The 12803-nt window shown below is 60.5% G+C and overlaps 1 protein-coding gene across 2 annotated transcripts; it reads right to left on the reverse strand.

Annotated features, from left to right (window-relative positions):
• Nucleotides 1–1484: 1484 nt before the first annotated feature.
• Nucleotides 1485–12448, reverse strand: EIF3K (eukaryotic translation initiation factor 3 subunit K). 2 transcript variants are annotated; one of them, XM_062176819.1, is made up of 8 exons: nt 12314–12446; nt 11634–11732; nt 9961–10081; nt 8602–8676; nt 7710–7776; nt 7541–7618; nt 5745–5870; nt 1485–3258 (listed from the first exon to the last, which is right to left on the reverse strand). In XM_062176819.1, the coding sequence occupies exons 1-8, from the start codon at nt 12370–12372 to the stop codon at nt 3227–3229; spliced, it is 657 nt and encodes a 218-aa protein (XP_062032803.1). In that variant the 5' UTR covers nt 12373–12446; the 3' UTR covers nt 1485–3226. The 2 variants fall into 2 exon arrangements, with proteins under 2 accessions (XP_062032803.1, XP_062032804.1); XM_062176820.1 differs by lacking the exon at nt 1485–3258 and adding an exon at nt 4486–4529 and having other exon boundaries at nt 12314–12448.
• Nucleotides 12449–12803: the final 355 nt, after the last annotated feature.

The following is a 12803-nucleotide window of genomic DNA, read 5'->3' on the forward strand; positions in this document are numbered from 1 at the left end:
CTCCCATGTGGGTGGCAGGGGGCCCTCTCACCTGCTGTATCCCAGGCGCATTAGCAGGAAGCTGCTAATGCACTCTGACCTGGATCCCCGCACTCCGGTATGGGACGTAGGTGTCCCAAGCAGGAGCTTAACACACTGCCGTCGCAATGCCCACCCCTGCTCATCATCACTTAACACACCCTGGTCATTTCTGGATTGTGCCCCTTGTCTCTCCCTCAAGAACACGGGCCCGTGACCCAGGGAATCATCGTTTTGGCCTCCAGTCTCTGCAGCCGGAGACGGCAGGGAGTGGAAGCTTGGCAAGTGCTCAGTGGAGGCAGGCAGGTGGCACCGCGGTGTCACTGCTTGGGGTGCCCACATCCCAGATTGGAATGCCCGGTTCTGCCTCCGATCCAGCTTCCTGCCAGTGCGCGTCCTGGCAGGCGGCTGGGGATGGCTCAAGTACTTGGGCGATGTCATCCGAGGGGGGATACAGATTCTGTTTCAGGCTCCTGGCTTCCACCTGGCCCAGTCCCAGCTGTTGTGGGCATCTGAGGAGTGAACGAGCAGATGGAAGATCTGTCTTCCAAATAAATGAAAAAAGTCCTAAGTGAACAAGCGACTAGGCGTAAACCACACTGAGGAATCCGCATTTTATGTAAATGCAATAGGAAGTGAAGTGCAAATTTGCAGGGTGCAGAGTCAGGCATTTATGGGGCCGCTGCGGTGACTGCAGAAGTCTGAGCCCGGTGAGGAGGCTGCTGGACAGACCAGGGACCTGTGAGAGGGGAACGGGAAGATTCGGGAAAGTGGAGCTGAGAGGACTTCGCTGAGATCGACAGCCCCCAGGTGTGAGCAACAGGGAGCGGGAAGAACCTGGAGGCACAGCCAGGACTTGGGCTGTGACAGGGGCTGGTCACCGCCCGACTATCTGCGGGTGAGGCCTGGAAGACAGGCACCTCCAGGTCTAGGAGCTGAGCACCCCTTTCCACAGAGGCGGGAGATCCAAGAGCAAGCAGAGCGAGGGGACAAGGCCTGGGCACCGGCCTGCCCGCCATGGCGCACTGGCTGCTTCTGAAGCTGGGCAGGGCAGGCGCCTTGGGTGACAAAGCCAGTAAGTGCCCAGTGGGCACCTAGAAACTGCCCAGAGCACTCAAGGGGAGGTGCACAGCCCTAGCCCGCAACGTTGAAATCCAGGGCTCCCTTGGGGGCAGGTGTTTGGCAGTGGTTCACATGCTGTTTGGGGGCTGGTGCTGTGGTATAGTGGGTAAAGCTGCCACTTGCAGTGCCGGCATGCCATATGGGCGCCGGTGCGGGTCCTGGCTGCTCCACTTATGATCCAGCTCTCTGGATCCAGGTCATTGGGCCCCTGCACCTGTGTGGGAGACCTGGAAGCTCCTGGCTCCTGACTCCAGATTGGCGCAGCTCCAGCCATTGCAGGCATTTGGGGAGTGAACCAGCAGAGATCTGTCTCTCCTCTAACTGTGCCTTTCAAATAAAGAAGTCCTTATTTAAAAAAAATTGAAAAATCTGCCTTTAATTGCTGGCCTTGTGCACCCTTTGCAGCCAGAACAGGGGTAACAGCTGAGGGGTCTACCGGGGGTCCAATGGCGGCAGGGCAGGGCTGGCGGCGGGAGGACCAGGAGGGGCTCCAGGGCAGGGTGGAGTCCAGCAGCTACAGTTTGCCGTTCCTTGAAGCTTCCAGCAGAACTCACTAATCGCTGAACCCCGCCGTCAGCACTACCTGGGGGAGGTGGACCCAGGGCTGTGCCCTCCCCGTGGGGAACGAGATGGTGCTGGATGTCAGCAGGTGATTCTGGGAGCAGCTGCAACAGCAGCCTGGAGCCCGGGGCGGGACCGGACCGGGATGGAATCTGAGGCAGCCGTGGGTTTATGACGGCTCACAACACGCAGGTGCAGGGTGAAGTCCGCAGCTGTTAACTCGCGCTAATGAAGCGAGTACAACTACTTTCCCTGGGTGGGAGGCTGGGTACGGAGAGGCGAGCTAATGTGCCCGAAGCCAGGGGCTTGAGCTCAGTGTTTCCCCAAGGCTAGCCCTCTTTGCTGTCAGAGGACAGGCCACCAAGCAGGTGAAGATACGGCCTCCAGGGGCGGGCGTCTGGCAGGGCTGGGGCTGGGGCGACTGCCCACATCCTACACTGGGGTGCCTGCTTCTGTTCCAGCTCTGCCTCCTGACTCCAGCTTTCTGCTCCTGCAACCCTGAGAGGTGGGAGGCGGGAGGCGGTGGTGGGCGCTGCGTTCCCACTGCTCACATGGGGGACCTCCACTGAGCTCCGGGCTCCAGTCCCAGCTGTTATAGGAATTAGGAGAGCGCACGGCTGCTTTAAAAAAAAAAAAAAAAGGCTTCCAAAGGAGGTAAAGGTCATCCCCTCTGTCCTGCAGAACAGCCATGGCCAGTTGTGCAGGTTGTGTCATGCACAGGACACCTGCCAAGGGCGTGACAAAAGCCGTCCGCACCCAGAGGGGGGGCCTGCTGCTAATCTGCACAAACACCTGGGTGGGTAACAGCCCCCACCCCGGCCCCCCTGTCTCCTGTTGCCTCTGGTGCAGTAGTACCTGTTGTTCCGACCCAGGGTTGGGGCCCTTCCTAGTTCCTGGCAGTGCTCAGGCCTGGACCCAGGGCAAAGGTTGCCTGCCCCACCCTGGCTCCTCTTGAGGAATGTGGGGTGACTGGGGCCGCAGGGAAGGCCGCCCCCTCCACAGGACGAGAGGAAGTGCTGGGGGGCAGCGCCGTGGCGTTCCTCCCTGTAGGCCCCACCCCCTCACCCTGCACACAGCAGGCTCAGAGGTCACTTGGACAGATGCCTCAAATACCTTGGGATCTAGGGATCGAGTGACAGAAGCAGGGCCCCACAGCACCAGGCTGGGACTTGGGAGAAGTGCCTTGCTCAAAGGGCGGCCCCTGTCCTCTCCCCCGGCTCCCCTCTCCTCCGTGAGAGCTGTAGACCCACTTCCGGGAGGCGAGGCTTTGTCTGCAACCTGGCTGCTGGGTCTTTGAGCCTGAAATGAACAAGGACCCACGTTCCCAAGAACAAGGCCAGGAGGCCCTGATCGAAGCCCTGGAATCCTCACGCCCACCTCACCCCCCCAGACAGGGGAACACAGGCTTGGAGAGGGAGGCGCAGGGGAGAAGTCAAAGGGGAGAGAGAAGCCCCCTGGCGGCGCGGGTGGCCACAGAGCAGAGCACAGCAGGGCTCGATCAGCAGCTCTTTATTCGTCCTGGCGGTCACTGGGAGGAGGCCATGATGCTGGACACACCTGCCAAGAAGAAAGGGGGCGCTCAGGTCCAGTGCGGACGCCCCGGAGGTCAAGCTCCAGCCGGGTGGATCACGAGTCCCCGCTGGGCCCCGTCACTGTCAGAGACGCTGACATAGCAGCTAAGCACAACACACACTCTGCAGCCAAGAGGTCCACAAGCCCGCACGGCCGCCATGAGCGGGGTGACCCCGGGCTGGCCACCCCACATCTCTGCAGCAGCCCAACATCTGCAGGATGAAATATGCGCTCATGGAGCCGGCGCTGTGGCGTAGCAGGTAAAGCCGCTGCCTGCAGTGCCAGCACCCCATGTGGGCACCGGTTTGGGCCCTGGCCGCTCCACTGCTGAACCAGCTCTCCGCTATGGCCTGGGAAAGCAGTAGAAGACGGCCCAAGTCCTTGGGCCCCTGCACCCGCTTGGGAGACCCAGAAGAAGCTCCTGGCTTTGGGTCAGCATAGCTCTGGCCGTTATGGCCAACTGGGGAGTGAATCAGCAGATGGAAGACCTCTCTCCCTTTCTCTCTCTGCCTCTAATTCTGCCTTTCAAATAAATTAAAAAAAAAAAAATCTTAAAATACATGCTCACAACACCCAGTGCCAACCCAGTGTGGCTCATTCCTGTCCTTTCTAAATGTTTATTTTCATCTACTCAAGAGGCAGAGCGACAGAGAGTGAGCTCTTCCATCTGCAGGTTCATTGCCCAACAGGCGCCATCAGCCAAGAAGCCCATCTGGGTCTCCCATGTGGCTGGCAGGGACCCAATCCTTGGGCCATCATCTCTGCTTTCAGGGGCGCATCAGCAAGAAGCCGGATCAGAATTGGAGGTGGGACTCTAACCCAGGCACTCCAGTATGGATGTGGGTGCCCTGGGCGACAGCGTCACCTCCTGCACCCCAGCAGCCACCCCGGGGACGTGGACAAGGGCACTGGCACCGACTGATTCACCATGTGCTGCTGGACAGGCGTTCTGGGAACCCCAGTGCCCACTCAGCCTCGGGCCGGGTTCCTACCAAGCTTTCTGGCGGGCACCACCTGGTTCCAATCCCTATCTTTATTTTTACTTATTATTTATTTTTTAGATTTGTTTGAAAAGGCAGAGTTACAGAGAGGCAGAGGCAGAAGCAGAGAGAGGTCTTCCATCCAGCAGCCACAATAGCTGGAGCTGTGCTGATCCGAAGCCAGGAGCCAGGAGCTTCTTCCAGGTCTCCCACGCGGGTGAAGGGGCCCTAGGACTTGGGCCATCTTCTACTGCTTTCCCAGGCCATAGCAGAGAGCTGGATTGGAAGTGGAGCAGCTGGGACTCAAACTGGTGCCTACATGGGATGCCGGCAGTACAGGCGCCAGCCCCCCTGTTCCTATCTTTAAACACCACAGTCACTCAAGAGCGTAGGGCACAGACTGGGAGACGGTGTGCAAACACAGCATCTGTTTTGCTTTGTTGAGCCATCAGGCAGGCTGTGTGAGGTCAACGTGTGTGCATGATACAATGCTGTGATGCTAACACACACTCAGCTGTGTGACTGGCTTGTCGCCGTTACATATGGATTCGCTCATTTCACACTCATATTTCCGCCAGGCAGGCATTTTGTGATGTCTGCGAGGGGCTTCAGAAAGCCCAGGGGGAAGGGCAGGTGCTTCATACAGTGTCGTGCAGGGCCTAGGCTCCGGCCCCTGCTGCCTTCCCAGTTCCAGCTTCCTGCCATTGCATCCTGGGAGGCAAGGAACTCTTGGATCCCTGCCACCCGTGTTCTGCGCTTCTGGCTTCCATCTGGCCCAGCCCCAGATGTTGGGGGCATTTGGGGAATGACCAACAGACAGGAGAGCTCTGTCTCTGTTTTTCAAATGAAAGTTCAGGGAAAAGGTGTATCATGAAAACACTGCATGCATTTCAAACCTTTTGTTCAGCAAAATAAATTCATCCTTCAGCTCCATTTTCCCAGACTGTCTGGCGCACCCTCCTATCGCTCCGTAACTGGCAGTGGCAGCACCTGCTTCATGCGGCTGCTGTGGGGACCACGTGACTTAGCAAACAGGAAGAGCTACACCTGCCTGTTTTTCTCTCTGCCACTCTGCCTTTCAAATAAATACGTAAAATAAATCCTTTCACCAAAAAAAGAAAAAAGGTGTAACAGAACTAAAAAAAAAAAAAAAGAAAGAAAAAGAAAAAGCCACACAGCGTGTCACGACCACGCTTCTGTCGTCCCAGCTTCTGCGTGGGAACAGAGACGGGGAGAAGCCAGCCAGGAAGCAGGGCAGCAGAGTCCCAGCCAGCAATCCTGGCTGCAGAGTCTGCACACGAGGCCCCGGGGCCCAGGGCAGGGAAGAGGAAAAGGCCCTGCAGACTTGGGACAGCCCACAAGGCTCCATCCAGCATGCCCCTCCCTCCCTCCCGGGGGAGTGGCCTCTGGCTGCAGCGGCCCGGGAGCCCGGCAGGTGCAGATGCCCAGCCCAGGACAGCAGGGATCTGCCCAGGCCGGGGTCCCACTCACTGTCAAAGTCGATCTTCTCCACGATGTTCTTGGGCTTGATGCTCTCCTCCTGGCTGCAGATGAAGATCTGGCCCGACTCGTCAGCGCTCCAGCCGTACTTACTCATCCACATCTTCAGCTGGCTGTCTGCGGGGCACACGGGCAGCACAGGGACGTCAGCCAGCACGCTCCCACAGGGCCCACGGGACCTCCTGCCCGGAAAGCAACAGCCCTGCCGCGGCCCACCCCTGCGTGGCTATCCCCCAGGCGGCAGCCAGGGGGCGCCCTTCCCACTGCTACCCTTTCCTCCTCACTGATTTTGTGTTTCTCTTTTCTCTCCCAGGGCAAATCCTGGTTAGTGTTTACTAACCTGATTTCCCCCACGAGCTACCTGAAATGACTGTAAGATTACAATGTCATTATTACCACCAATTACTCTTTCCACCCTGAGAAAACATGGCAGTTGGATGTCAGGCAGGAGAGTGTGCGGCCACTTGAAACATTTTTGTCTCGGGGATGGGCGCTGAGGTGTAGCAGGCAAAGCCGCCACCTGCGATGCCGGAATCTCATGTGTGCACCAGTTCGAGTCTGGCGGCTCCACTTTAAAGCCAGCCTCCTGCTACTGCACTCGGGAGAGCAGCAGCACATGGCCCCAAGTCCTTGGGTCCCTGCCACCCACGTGGCAGACCTGGAAAAATTCCTGGATCTGGCCTGGCCCAATACTGGCCGTTGTGGCCATGTGCGACATGAACCAGTGGATGGAAGTCTCTTTCTCCCTCTCTCTCTGCTATCTCCTTCAAAATATCTTTTTTTTTTTTTTCCCCTGACAGGCAGAGTGGACAGTGAGAGAGAGACAGAGAGAAAGGTCTTCCTTTGCCGTTGGTTCACCCTCCAATGGCCACTGTGGCCGGCGCATCGTGCTGATCCGAAGCCAGGAGCCAGGTGCTTCTCCTGGTCTCCCATGCGGGTGCAGGGCCCAAGCACTTGGGCCATCCTCCACTGCCTTCCCGGGCCATAGCAGAGAGCTGGCCTGGAAGAGGAGCAACCGGGATAGAATCCAGCACCCCGACCAGGACTAGAACCCGGTGTGCCAGCGCTGCAAGGCAGAGGATTAGCCTGTTAAGCCACGGCGCCAGCCCAAAATATCTTTTTTAAAAGCACACAAAATACAGACACAAACCACTGGAGCAAAAGGCAAAAATGGGGCAGGCGTCTGGTCAGTGGGGAAGACTCGGCTCAGATGCACACATCCCACGCTAGACCGCCCGGCTCGAGATCCAGCTGCTCACTTCTGACTGCTCTCTGCTGCTGTGCAGTGTGGGAGGCAGGTGACGGCTCGGGTATCTGGGTCCCCGCCACCAGTGTGGAGACCCAGACTGAATCCCCAGCTACCAGTTTCGGCCTGGCCCAGCCCCGGACCCAGCTGTTGTGGGTTTTCACTCCGCACCTCCCCACCCTCGGCCCCCTCTTCCAACGGTGAACACGAGGGATAGGACCCCACTGGAGGACCCCGCTGGTCAGCTCTGCTGTAGGCAGCCCTCGCCCCTGAGGCTGCCCCCTCCGGGAGCGGTGTGGCTCACAGCACAACTCGGGCCAAGCTCTGATCTGGGGGATCCAGGACAGCCAACCTGTGCCATCCTGTTCCGCTCACTGCTGTGTGCCTGATGCCCACATGGCCGGCGGCCAGTCCATGAATGACTGGCACAGGCTCTCCCCAAGGGAGTCCTTGTGTCCTTCGGAAACGAGCAGCCGGAGGCCCAGGGTCCCCCACCGCCCCCCAACCTCCCACCCAGGCACGAGGGAGCCAGGGGCCTTACCTGTCAGGTCCCCGAGCATCTCGGCCAGCAGCCAGCGGTCGATGTGCTGGTAAGTGATGCCCACAACGTGGCAGATAACTGTGGACAGACAAAGCTGCTGAGGGGCCGCCCCGGGCCCCTGCTGCCCGTCCCTACCCCGTGCCTCATGGACCAGGCTCCAAGCACTCACATTTGCGGACGGAGTCTTCAAAGCCGGTGATGCCTTCCAGGAGGTCCATGTTCTCATCCAGGGCTTGCTGCAAGGGCAATGGCCGGGTTCACACAACAAACAGTGGCATTAACGATCCCAAGAGTGGTGGCTGGGGCCAGACGATGCCTGGGCGCGCTGTGGTGGCACCACGGGTTAAGCCGCCACTTGGGACACCTGCATCCGTATGGGAACGCAGGTTCACGTCCCAGCTGCTCGGCTTCTGATTGAGCTTCCTGCTAATGCACCCTGGGAGGCAGCAAATGATGACCCGAGTGCTTGGGCTCCTGCCACCCACGTGGGAGACCCAGATGGAGGTCCAGGCTCCTGGCTTCAGCCTGGCTCAGGCCTGGCTACTGTGGGTGTTTGGGGAGCAAATCAGTGGATGCACGTGCTCTCTCACTATTGCTTTCAAGTAGGTGAAAATAAAATAGGGAAAAAAAGAACTGGTACAGGGCATGACCCGGCGTGAGGGCTGAGGTCAGGCAGAGAAGAGACCAAGAAATTAGGGAACTGAGAGGCCAGGGTGTGGGAGGCTCACCTCTGTGGCGCTCTGCACATCTAAGAACTAGGACGGGGAGTAGAGCAGGCACGAGAAACACTGCATTCTCCCCGAAACAAGGCACGGTCACTGGGAGGGCTGACCCCACAGGAGCGTCTGGCGGGGGGGGAGGGGGGGGTTGGGACTGGGAATGGCTGAGGAACAGCAGGGGGAGGCCCCAGATGCACAGAGGGCCGGGCTGGGGGTGAGGGCGCGCGTGCCCGGGGCCCCCATGAGCTCCTGCAGGCTGAGCACTGCCGTCCAGCCCAGCAGCCAGCCAGCGTGGCTCATGACCCCTGCCAGCGCCCTCCTCCCCGGACTGGGGCACCTTACCCAGAAGGCCTGGAAATGACAGGTCTCCAGCAGGTCTCCGAGGTACAGAATCTGCCGGATCGGCCGCTCTTCTTGCTGGGAGCCGAGCGTTAAGGGAAAAAGCTCTGGGAGCCTGGAGCGCCGGGGGCACGAGCCCTTTGTCTGCCAAGGGCCACGCCGGTACTGGTGACATCACCCCCACACCGCCCAAACCACCAACTTACAAAGTGGCCAGCCGCAGGTGCAGTGAAGTTCAAGTGCCACCTGTGGCTGCCTCGGCAGGGTCAGACCAAATGATTCTCGGGCCTTACACAGCCCACTGTGGGCCCGTGGGCCCCAGGTCCATACCCCTGCCCTAGAGGCCGGGGCTGGGACTCGCTCAGCCCTCCCCACCCACCCTCCTCTAATCCCCTTCCCTAAAAAGGCTTAGCTCAGGAAACAAGGGGAAAACGAAGCCATCTTATTTCCCCTGGGGCCCAGGTGGGGTGAACAGGCACCCCCGCAGGCGGGTGACCAGGAAACGCGACCCGCACAGAGCAGAACACACGCCGACAGCGCCGAGACACTGTCACTGGGGCGAAGGGAACACGGGGCCGCGTCCCAGCGTTGTGGGAGAATGGAATACAGAATGAACGCCAGCGCAAGAGACTCGGAACTCCACGCGGCTCCTGATCCGCATCACCAGCTCCCCGAAAGCCCCTCGAGCACTCGCACCTGTCTGCCGTGCAGATGTCGTGAACAGCCCCCAGGAACCTCAGCCGTGCTGAGGTGGAGAGGGATGGGGTGGGGGGCGGGGTGGGAGTCAGTCTTATTTTCCACTGTTTTCTCTTTTGCATCTTAAACTGTGACCCACGCTCCCGCTCCTCACAAAGCCAGAACAGACGCCCGGAGACAGACACAGGCAGCAGAGCAGGCTCCGAGAGCCACCGGCCCTTCCTCGGCTCGGCCCCGACAGCACAGGCAGCACAGGCAGCCGTGTGGCCTGCCGGCACGAGGGCCCGCCCACCTTGTCAGGAGCAGGCGGGGAGCGGCCAGGCTACAGCCGGAGGCTCACTGTGCGGGCAGGAGGCTGCCGTCTCCGCACTGGGCCCTCCTCCCCTGACCAGGTCCCTCACCCAGGGCTCCCTCTGCTGGCACCACTGGGGCTCCTTTCCAAAGCACAGGGCCACTCCCAGCGCCCTGCGCCTAACGCTTCTCAGGGCTCCCAGTGTCCGCGAGACCTGGCCACATTGCACTTGGAAATCCCTGGCATTCCCATGGCCGACTCGCTGTGTTGTCCGAGACGGCTGCGGGCTCTTGGGTTCCCTGCGCCTGGATCGCCCTGACCTGGCCCCCCACGAGGGCAGGGCCCAGGCCCATGGCAGACACGCGGGAGGATACGTGAGCCTGGTCGATCATGCACTTGCACAGCGTGAAGTCTGTGTGGGGCAGGTTGGTGAGGGCCTTCAGCAGGATCTGGGCTGTGACCGTGGTCTGAAAGAAGGCTGGGTTGAACTGGTACCTGGGCAGAGAGACAAGACACATGGAACGGGGGCACCTCCAGGTGCCCGGCACGTGGCCCACTGCTGTGCTCTGCAGCCTGGGAGCTGGCCAGGCCGGGGCTCGAGTCCACACAGTGACACTTTCTGGCTTAACCTTAACCTCCCAGTTTCCTGCTTTCTGCTCTGTAGACGGGGATGGTCTGACCTCACAACTACCCAGAAGCGCAGACAGCGCCAAGAGACTCACTAACAGGTGAGTCTAGGAGCCATCTGGGGAGTGGCTCAGGCTCTGGAGCAGCCTGCCTAGGTTTAAAACTCCCAGCGGAACAACCGTGGATGGCTCGTCTTCAAGTCTCGGCAAAAAACAGGGGCTGACGTGGTGACATAGCGGACAAGGCCACCACCTGCAACACCGTCATCCCATACGGGTGCTGGTTCAAGACCTGGCTTCTCCATCCAGCTCTCTGCTATGGCCTGGGTAAGCAGAAGATGGTCCAAGTGCTTGGGCCTCTGCACCCACATGGGGGACCCAGAAGAAGCTCCTGGCTGTGGCCTGGCCCAGCCCTGGCCATTGCAGCCATTTGGGGGAACCAGCAGACAGAAGATATCTCTCTCTCCCTTTCTGTCTCTCCTCCTCTCTCTGTCACTTTGCCTTTCGAGAGAGAGAGAATGACACCCGCATCTCCCTCACAGGAGCGATGGGATGCAGTGAGCAGGTGAGGCACACGAAGCTGGCAGCACAGTGGCCAGCGTGTGGGTAGCAGCCAATACTTGTGTTCGCCAGTAACAAGCTGCTCTCCCGCACAGACGCAAAGCCCCACTTTACAAATGCCACCACCAAGGCTATGTAACCTGCCAACACCACACAGCTGATCGTGGGTCAGAGAACACGCGAGAGGGAAGAAACCCGAGGTCCACCCACAGCGAAGTAGAGCACTAAGACAGGGTCACACAGTGACCCGTGCTCACCAAGGACAGCCACAAAATAAATACACAGCCCGGGGAGCGGGTGGGGTGGGCTGGGGGGGCAGCCTCGCCCTCCCCACAGCCGAGTGCCTGGGCTCGGTGCCCGTCTCAGCTCGGGACCACAGCTGCCCACCATCGCAGACCCTGGGAAGCAGCAGTGACAGCTGAAGTGACTGGGTCCCTGCCATCCACCGGGAAGACCTACACTGAGTTCCTGGCTTTAGCACGGCCCCGGGTGCCAGGAGTATTTGACAGTGAACCAGTGGAAACACGGATGCAGGGGCCCACGCACTTGGGCCATCTTCCACTGCTTCCCCAGGCGCATTAGCAGGGAGCTGGATCAGAACTGGAGCAGCCGGAACTCCAACCAGCACTCATATGGGATGCTGGCGTCACAGACAGAGACTTAACCTGCTACGTCACAACACTGGCCCCTGAAATTAATTTTTAAAAATTCCTCCCTCCTCCTGCCCCTACTTCCCTGGCCTCCCTAGTGTCACACAGCCCAGCTACCCCCTTCTCCCCCCTGCCCTCCCCCACCCCCGTGCAGGGAACAGCAGGCTGCTAGCTGCTGACGTGGGGGTGGGGACCGGGCCAGACACTCACAGTTTCAGGACGGCCAGGTTGGCTTCCAGGTCATAGGCGTTCTCCTTGGCCTGCGTCTCCACATAGCGCTCCAGCGTGGCCAGGTTCTCGGGATTGTACCTAGCAGAGAATCGGGAGGGGTGAGCAGAGAAGAGATGGAAGGCATCCCTTGGTGGGGCCAGGGGGCCACTCTAACCTGCTTCTCCCTCCCTCCCTGCCACTGCCCAGGTAATGGATCGGCCCTACAACCTCTCATGAAATCGGGGTCCCCAAGCCCACCAGAGTCCTGGGTCTTGCCTGGGATGCCTGCCAAGCTCGCAGCCAGCCAGTGCCGCGGTACACACGTGGCTTCCTCCCCGCCTCACTACCCAGCTCCCCCCGGCACAGCTCTGCCCGCTCCAGCCCACTCCTACGTGTGGCTGGGTTGGTCTCCCCTTCGGAATGGGAACTCCGTCCAGGGACACCGCCTGCGGGTGTCTCGGTCCCATCTGGCCCCTAGCATTGCCTACTGACAGTCTCAAGGCAATTAAAGAGGCGGCCGAGTGGGGGGCTCGGCTCGCCCCCGGCCGCCCTGCGCTGTTTTCCAAAAACGCCACTCCCTCCGGGATGCCCTCCCCACGAGAAACGCCAGCCCGGGGCCGCGGCCACCCTCTGCTCCTCCATTCCGCGTGGCCAGACGCTCCGCCTGGCCGGGCTCAGACCTGTCGATACCCTTGAGCAACTTGCCCACGTTCGCTCTCATCTGCTCAAACATCGCCATGGCTCCCGCCGCCTTCCGCAAGCAGCCCGCACCGGGTCTCCCAAGGCCGGAAGAGGAAAGACGTGGCGGAAACGGAAACGACGTACGCGGCCCGGCACCCGCCGGGCGCGCCGAGGCGGAAGGCGCAAGCGGCGGCGGCCACGCTTTCCGGCTGACACGTGATCCGCCCCCGCCCCGCAGGCGTCGTAATTGGCGCCTGCGCGTTTGCTCCGCCCGCGCTGGACCGACCGCGAGAGAAAAAGCTCAGTGTGACCCAGGGCGCAGCCGCCGTCGTGGGAGCGAGGAGGCGGGGCTGAGCTTTTCCCGGGCCTCGCAAGCCCAGCTTCGGGGCCGGGGACGCGCGCGCGCGCATGAGGGCGCTAGGAAGAGGCCGAGCTCCGCCGGTTGCGCGCGGCCGTGAACCCAATGATCTGTGCGGGAATGCGCGGAGC

The sequence above is a fragment of the Lepus europaeus genome, chromosome 19, assembly GCF_033115175.1.
Source record: "Lepus europaeus isolate LE1 chromosome 19, mLepTim1.pri, whole genome shotgun sequence".
NCBI classification, from domain to species: Eukaryota; Metazoa; Chordata; class Mammalia; order Lagomorpha; family Leporidae; genus Lepus; species Lepus europaeus.

What these genes read in the sequence shown, in the direction of transcription:
- EIF3K (XM_062176819.1), bottom strand. Translation starts at nt 12,372, where the DNA reads ATGGCGATGTTTGAGCAGATGAGAGCGAACGTGGGCAAGTTGCTCAAG. An exon ending in GTCATTTCCAGGCCTTCTGG is followed by an intron (nt 7,777 to 8,601) that starts GTAAGGTGCCCC and finishes TTGCCCTTGCAG; the next exon opens with CAAGCCCTGGATGAGAACAT. An exon ending in TGAAGACTCCGTCCGCAAAT is followed by an intron (nt 7,619 to 7,709) that starts GTGAGTGCTTGG and finishes GTCTGTCCACAG; the next exon opens with TTATCTGCCACGTTGTGGGC.